The following is an 8,638-nucleotide window of genomic DNA, read 5'->3' as shown; positions in this document are numbered from 1 at the left end:
TGAAACCCCGTCTCTACTAAAAATACAAAAAAATTAGCTGGGCGAGGTGGCGGGCGCCTGTAGTCCCAGCTACTCGGGAGGCTGAGGCAGGAGAATGGCGTGAACCCGGGACGTGGAGCTTGCAGTGAGCTGAGATCCGGCCACTGCACTCCAGCCTGGGGGCAGAGCGAGACTCTGTCTCAAAAAAAAAAAAAAAAAAAGTTATACTCCAAAGACCCAAAGCTTGACATTTACCCAATGTATGAGAAAATATTACCAATTAATAACACAGAATGATCATATTTTTAACCTCTTTTACACAGCCTAATAGCAAGGCCTCAAGGTCTGTGCTAATTTTAACTGTCAAATATTGACTGTAGCAAACAAGAATTATATTCAGAATTTACGAGGGTACTGTTAGGAGTATACTAATTACAGGTTTAGATACAGTCCATTAGAATTAAAACCAAGTTTAATGTTCATATTTACCTCATGGGTTTTATCAAGCCCATATTACCTCGGCTTATATAAATATAGTTACCATTTTTAGGTTTTTTATTGTTTGACACTTGGATGATAAATGCAGTCATTTTATTCTCAAGTCCTTAAAATTAATGTAATTAAAAGTTAGCTGACCACAGAATAGGTGAGGGTTTCTTAAAAATGAGATTTAAGGGCTGGGCGCAGTGGCTCATGCCTGTAATTTCAGCACTTTGGGAGGCCGAGGTGAGCGGATCACCTGAGGTTGCGAGTTTGTGACCAGCCTGACCAACATGGAGAAACCCCATCTCTACTAAAAATACAAAATTAGCCAGGCGTGGTGGCGCATGCCTGTAGTCCCAGCTACTTGGGAGGCTGTGGCAGGAGAATAGCTTGAACCTGGGAGGCGGAGGTTGCAGTGAGCTGAGATGGTGCCATTGCACTTGTTTGGGCAACAAGAGCGAAACTCTGTCTTAAAAAAAAAAAGGTTTAAGACAGTTTTGTTATTACTGGTAGGATCTCGTCGCACAAGATAGCATTAAACGTGACACGGCATATAAAATTGGTTTAAAAATTTTGTTTCTTATGTAATGTAAAAGCTCAATGAACACTTTATGCAAGATTGGAATGTATCTTCAGATTTAATAAACATATAAAGATCCTCTGTATATAAAAGTTGTATTTAGTCCCTTGTGCCCAAGAATGTTATCTATAAGAGATCCCAAGAAAGTTACCTATAAAAGATAGCAATAGCAATGGTGAACAAATAATTTAATTTGCAATTCTAAAAACATGACTTAAACCCCATAAAACTTAAGGTTCATAGTTCAACTGTTTATGTTCAATACAAACCAGCGTGTTTATATTCACAATACAAATTTCATCAATCTTGGATATTTTTTTATTTATATGAATACTCTCAATTTTATTGATAATATTAACACATACTACTTTCAGCACACAGAAGCGTATTTTCTAGTTATTGTTAAATAGTAGATAATGTAGGTTGTTCCCCAAAGTGCTCAGTTATTCAGTGGGTTATTTGCCGTTGATCCTTTTCTGCCATTTCTTGTTGGCGAATTGTATTCTGTGCTGCTTGATGTATTTTCTCTAGTTTTTCCAGAGTCAGAGATTTTAAGGGTAAAAGTTTGGGTTTACACAGCACCATTGTGGTTATATCTTCCACAAACAATGGCCCTAAGTTTAAGAAGAAATAAGAATTAATTCAAGAAAGATAACCCAGTTGTTTGGTAGTTAGATTTGCAGCTAGAATGAAGGTCTAAAAAATTAATCTGTTGTCACTGAAAAACTCTTGTACCTAAACTGAGTTTTGCTGTGGGACCAGAAAGATCATTGTCACTCTAAGCATTTCTTACTACTAGGGTGTTTCTGAGGAAGACAAGTTTTGAGCTTTCTACCCAAGAATCTATGCTACCATAAGACCCAACTTTTTGTGTCAGAAGTTTAATTTTAAAATAAGATTTGGCAGAATATATATACATAGTGCAAAAAATATAGCAAAGTATGATATTTAACAAATATTCAAATAACTGAATGTTTAAACCTTTGGCTTTTCTTACTGTTGCTTTAGGTTTCTCTTTTTCCACTTTCAGACCTTATTTAACATTACAGTAAATTCCATTATTTCTTTCATTGAAGTTTCATATTGAGCCGGGCATGGTAGCTCATACCTGTAAGCCCAGCACTTTGGGATGCCAAAGGGGTTGGATTGTTTGAGACCAGCCTAGGCAACACATTGAGATCCCGTCTCTACAAAAATAAAAACAAATTAGCCAGGCATGGTAGCACATATCAGTAGGCTAGGGCAGGAGCCCAGTAGTTCAAGGCTGCAGTGAGCTATGATTGTGCCAGCTGTACCCAAGCCTGGATGACAGAGTGAGAACCTGTTTCTTTAAAAAAAAAACTCATATTGTAATTAGCAATTTTAGGAATTAAGTAGCTAATTGGCAATTTTAGGTATAAGAAACCATGTTTCATTTGTTATCCTTTTACTGGATATCATGAAAAAGCATATAGTAAAAGTAGACAGTAAATGGGATAATACGGAACACAATAGCTACAGATGTTTAGCTATTAAGCCTCCTATGTGACACTGCTTATCACTTGTTTAGTCCCTGTAATAATGACTTCAATATTTGTGATGTACATACCTTGTTTTGGAAGAACTTCCCGGAACATTGACTTCACTTCTGCCATATCTGAGTTGTTGGATACAGTATTTTTTCCTTCAATGAGAAATCAGTATTATTCAAGAATAAATTCCCAAAGCAGATTGCCTGAGACATTTCCATTGTAGTTTAAGAAGTAAAATCCAAATTCCTATAGAAAGTGAACTACCCTCACCTTGTATAATATTGCTATTAATTTCCTGTGACCTTGGGATAGTTTGCATAAACATTTAGATCTTGTCAACTTCCATTATTCAGTTGTGGTGTTAACTACAAGGCTAGGTGTTATAATTTTTTTTTCTCTCATAGTGAAAACTTGGAAGAGCTTCAGTTTTTAAGGCAAAGATGATTAATATCATCTGAGGAAAAGGCATTTGTGTGTAGCCAGCATGGTTCATTGATAGCATCTCCCCTGAATGGTGAGTGACAAAAAACATGACCACCATTTGAGACGGGGTGAGGCAGGTAGGTAGGAAAAGGAGGAACTGGCAGGCTAACATAAGATCCCTACTTGTCTCAACAGCTGGTTTCTACTTTGTGCCTAACAAAAAGAATCCTATGGCTCACTGGCTACACAGCTGCAATTGGTAACGAAGTAATACAATAGGTGAAACTGGCTCGTAAAGAACAGAAATAAGGTAGAGTTTCAGTTTACTATTTTCCTCTAATACTGAGATTCTATATGCGAAAGGACCAGCAATACTTAACTATGAGTATTTCCTATGAACATCCCAGCATATATGCCATTTTTGCCAGTGACATTTGCTCCAAGTATTACAGCCAAGATTCTGCTATGCTGTGTGTTCAAGGTGTTCTGGACTAAGCTGTAGAATGATCCCTTTCCAAACACAGATGCTTTTCTAGATGGTCCCACCCACTCAAGTGATTCACCTTGCTGATGCAACCTTACCATGCATCTTTCACAACATCACCCCCATAGATTTATTATTTATAAAGTGGTGAATCTGGCTTGGTGCCTGCCTTTACCAACCACTGCAAATTAATTATAATCAAGTGAAGCTTCTTCTGGTCTTTGTTATTCCTGTTCCACTACTTTGACATTCCTAATAAAAGCTTCCTACTCTGTATTCAAGTCTCTTCCTCTCTCTGGCTCAGATTCTTCTTCTGGAACGTCTAAGTTCCTGAAAACCTCTATCTGCTTTCCAGAACTTTGTCATCAAACTTTACCCCTATACTGCTCTAGCTGGGAGAGATGATGAAATAAGTAATGGACCAGGAATAAAGCAACTCATCACTAAATGGAATGTGAAGTAAATACAATATACAATTTTCTTAGACTGCACAGCTTCTCCTACCATATTCTTTTCTTTTTAGGCCTGCCAGTGGTACCGAGTGATCACTGCCTTTTTTTGTTTTTGTTTTTTTTCCAGGTTAGGATGAAGGTTACTAGCATTGCAGACCCCCTGATTAGCCTTGAATTAAAGTATCAAAAATACCACCTAGCCTCTCCATTAAATATATCACAGTGAAAATATTCATTATGATCACGTTTCCTTATTTGAAGTAAACCTGACATGATATGCCACCGAAAGGGAGGACATTATAGATGCTGATAAATGTGAAGGAAATACATAGGAGCTAAGGATTTTTACATGTATCACCAAAATGCTAAAGTGGTAGATGAACAACTCTTAGCTGTCATATAGCATAAGCAACTCCAGCTACTCTGAATTGTCACTATCCTTTGTTTTCTCTTAGTCTGATACCTTTTTCACATCTAAAATCTGCCTGACAAAAACAATGAAACTTGGTGCTCTACCAAACCTCAGTTCTCTGTTTGACTAAGGTGCCATTGTTACTGTAAATGGTGTGGAGCCAAAGGGATGGTAGGGAGTGGGTTGTGCCTAGTGTGGGGGAGATCAGTGCCAGTCACTTGCCTGGATAGAATGTCTGTTTTAATAGGGTTGGTTCTTGTTTCTAGGCCCCCTTAGGCATTGGCAGGAAAGAAACAGGAAGGGAAGGGCTAAAATAAGCAAGGTGGTGGTTGGATGGCCAGCACTGGCTGGGCTCTACTTTGATAATCAACTGCCCTGGGAGTCCAGAATAGGAAGGAGTACAGTCATGTGTTTCTTAATGATGGGATATGTTCTGAGAAATGCATCATTAGGTGGTTCTGTCATGGTGCAAACATCCTAAGAGTGTACTTATACAAACCTAGATGGTATAGCCTAACATAAATCTAGGCTATATGGTACAGTCTACTGGGCCTAGGCTATAAACGTGTACATGTTACTGCACTGAATACAGTAGGCAATTGTAACACAATGGTAAGTATTTGTGTATCAACATAGAAAAAGTAGTGTTCTGCCATAGTATCATGAGCATTACAACGGGTATGACATCATTAGGCAACAGGAATTTTTCAGCTTCATTATAATCTTATAGAACCACTGTTGTATATGCAGCCTATTGTTGACCATATGTTGCTATACAGACAGTATTTCCTTCTCCCACACGGCCTGCTAATAGCCAGACATGGGTGATTTGCTTAGAGTAATGCATTCTAAGCAGTTGTGGCTACTTTTAAGAGAACTTTCTTGTCAGGTGAGATGTATTTAAACCAGGGACAGACGGGCTAAAGGAGAAACATAACAGCTATGGCTGAAATTCATGTGTATTCTACAACTGCCATGGCCATTTAATTCAATAAATATGCGAATTTTTTTTTTATCATATGCAAAGCATTGTTCATAATGAACAGGACAAAACTCAAAACTTTGCCTTTTGGAGCCTACAGTCTAGAGTAAGAAGAGAGAAACAACAGCATGCCAGAAGGTCTACAGAAAATAGTGTAAAGGGGATTAAGGAATGCTGAGGGGGGTGGTGTTTCAATTTTAAGAGGAAAATTATGATGACCTCATTAAGGTGACATTTAAACAAAGACTGCTTTTGTGTGTATGAGTGCATGTGTAGTGTCTTTTAAACAGCAAAAGTTTAAAAGTCTGATAGTATCCACAGGGACGGTATAGGGAAATTAGCACTGTTGTTAAGCTTTTTTAGAGGGATATTTTGCAGTACTGTATCTATTAAAACTAAATATGCACATTTTCTTTGACATGGTAATTGGCTGTAAAGAAACAACACAAATGTATAAAAGAATGTTCATTAAAGCATCGTGTTGAATAGCAAAATGTTCAGCAATAGATAAAGCTAACTAAATGTTCACCAGCAGATCAAAGGTTAAATAAATCATGGAACATCCATAGAACGGAATACTATGCCAAATTAAAAATGATGCAGATTGTCAAGGCATATTTTAAGAGAAAACTTTAAATTACAGAAAATGAAATTTTTCTTACATTAATAGAACCAAACTTACAATGCTCACAGAATACAATGTCAATTCATTTTTTGAAGGCCTTGGTCTAGGTAAATGGAAAATAATCTGCTGCTTCCTTTACTTACGTAGATTCTAAAGTTTGTAATTTCTCCCAGAGATAATAGTTTTGATGAACAGTGCATTCCAAAATCATGATAAGGTATGCAAACCTGTTGTAGCTATTTGAGCTGGATGTCTAAAATTAATGCTGAAAAACTTGAAGAAAAACCAAATCTTTGTTATGAAATATTTTACTCTGCTGTAGGAGTGAGAGTTAAAAGGCATGTCTAGGATGGATTATTGCCTTCAAATCAATCATACACATTTGGCAAGTTAAAAATCCCTGGTGCAGGGCTGGGCGCGGTGGCTCACGCCTGTAACCCCAGCACTTTGGGAGGCCGAGGCAGGCGGATCATGAGGTCAGGAGATCGAGACCATCCTGGCTAACACGGTGAAATTCTGTCTCTACTAAAAATACAAAAAATTAGCCAGGTGTGGTGGTGGGTACCTGTAGTCTCAGCTACTCGGGAGGCTGAGGCAGGAGAATGGCGTGAACCCGGGAGGGTTGTGTAGTGATGATGTAGTGACCTATCATCAAGAAATAATTTTAAATGACCAGCAGACTACTCAATTAGGTATTCCTTCAGTATTGTTGAAAGCTGAGAACAGTCTCTTGACTTGCAAAAGCACTACTTAATAATTAGCAAAGCCCTTAGTCTTTCTTACTAGAGTTACCAATGTTTCCTTGTCTCTGTGTTTAGCTCCTAAGAGATGTTTATTCCCTTGAGCATTTTGTCATAGTAAGATTCTACCAGGCTAGAGAGATGCCTTTCCTTCATACATTCTTAGAAAAATAATTGTGGGACTGGTATGGTGGCTCGCATCTGGAATCCCAGCACTTTGGAAGGCCAAAGTGGGAGGATTGCTTAAGCTCAGGAGTTCAAGACCAGCCTGGACAACAAAGCAAGACCTCATCTCTACAAAAAATTTAAAAAAAAGTTAGCCGGGCATGATGGAGTATGCCTGTTAGTCTCAGCTACTTGGGAGGCTGAGGTGAGGATACTGCTTGAGCCCGAGTTTTAGGTTGCACTGAGATATGATCACGCCACTGCATTCTAGCTTAGGTGACAGAGTAAGAGCTTGTCTCAAGAAAAAAAAAAAAAAATGGTGAAAGGAGAGATAGGAAATGAGATGAAGCATGGTTTATTCACAGGTCCATTTTCTCAGGGAATGCATTATCAGCAGACATCACATATAAAAGTTTAGGATCTGAAAATTGATTGTTCTTAACCTCGCTTGCTTGTATACCCCTCCGATTGTCTTCAGGCATCTTGAGGGATATGCAAATCCTGGTATATAGACTGATGATCAATACAATAACCACATAGTTCTTTGAGATGTTTACGGACTTTCTGAGAAGATTCCATAGTTATTAAATTTGAGAAACCCTGGGAAGGAAAAAAGTTAAACTTTCTTTTTAACAGGAGGATTCTTTAGAAACTTTAATATGCTAAAGTATGTGATAAATTTCAAACAGGAGAATTGAGTATATATTGTTTCCTAAAGTTATGTGATTCTGGAATTCTTTAAAAGTGCAATTATGGGACCAGTATTACCTAGAACACACTTTGTATTCCTAGGGCAATGTCGCTTTCAATATGGCATATGTAGTAAGATGCTATATCTTAAGCACATTTAAGGAAAATACCAGTATTTACAAATAACTAATTTTGAAATTAGTAAAAACTGTATTTCTTTTGAATGTAACATTTATTAAAATCAAGTGAAGAATGACTTTTTTCTCTATTAAGTGAAAAGTTTAGACCATCCTGGACAAAGCTGTCTTTTTAAAAAGGAATTATTTAAATATGAAAAAATAAAATCTTGCAAAAGACTTGTAGACTTGGCAAAATGACATCTTTTCTCCTATCACAAGGATATTCTGATATGGGGGTTTCTAGTAACACAAGTACAATATTTTGTGCCAAAATGCTAACTAATGGTTATTTATGGGCCTTATTTCTACTTTCTATTACATGAACATCCATTACTAAGAAAAGGTTAAGAACAAAATTGAAGTATTCAAATGGCAAGTCATCTTATATTGAAATTTTAATTCAGCATCAGACTTACTAAGGCATAGTCTCTAGGCTTGAGGATCCTGAAGGATGGGGGTGGAGGGAGAAGAAATAGGCATATAAGCGAAGAAGCATAATGCAATATAAGTTCTATACTTAGAAGTATTTGTAAAAATGCCATGGGAACACAGAATAGGGATAAACTGTGTCAGCTACAAATGGTGGGGGAGGAACTTTAGGTGCAGGTAACAACAGTTTGTGGAGAGGCATGAAGATGGGCAACACAAAGCACATGGTACATTATGGGAGAGGCAAGGAATGCTATTAAAAAAAAAAAGTTATGAGCAACCTGTCTGGAAACAAACCCAAACCAAACTGCAATCAAATTGATTTTGAAGGAAATAAGGAGAACCACTGAAATATTTTAAGAATGAGAATGAGGCCGGGCGCGGTGGCTCAAGCCTGTAATCCCAGCACTTTGGGAGGCCGAGACGGGCGGATCACGAGGTCAGGAGATCGAGACCATCCTGGCTAACACGGTGAAACCCCGTCTCTATTAAAACTACAAAAAA

At 37.7% G+C, this 8,638-nt stretch overlaps 1 protein-coding gene across 4 annotated transcripts in view; it reads right to left on the bottom strand.

The window, feature by feature from the left end:
• Nucleotides 1–540: 540 nt before the first annotated feature.
• BBIP1 (BBSome interacting protein 1) overlaps nt 541–8,638 on the bottom strand; it is a 19,015-nt gene continuing 10,917 nt past the window's right edge. For all 4 annotated transcript variants that reach the window (XM_017887133.1, XM_017887134.1, XM_017887132.1 and 1 more), the window contains 2 exons: nt 2,631–2,705; nt 541–1,656 (listed from right to left, as the gene is read on the bottom strand). In XM_017887133.1, coding sequence (XP_017742622.1) covers nt 1,490–1,656; nt 2,631–2,676 — 213 coding nt within the window. In that variant the 5' untranslated portion in view covers nt 2,677–2,705 and the 3' untranslated portion in view covers nt 541–1,489. The remainder of the gene's footprint in view (nt 1,657–2,630; nt 2,706–8,638) is intronic.

This window comes from Rhinopithecus bieti, unplaced genomic scaffold, assembly GCF_001698545.2.
Source record: "Rhinopithecus bieti isolate Rb0 unplaced genomic scaffold, ASM169854v2 scaffold_13348, whole genome shotgun sequence".
NCBI classification, from domain to species: domain Eukaryota; kingdom Metazoa; phylum Chordata; class Mammalia; order Primates; family Cercopithecidae; genus Rhinopithecus; species Rhinopithecus bieti.
The sequence above is the reverse complement of the archived record's forward strand: the minus strand, read 5'-3'. Positions and strand labels throughout refer to the sequence as shown.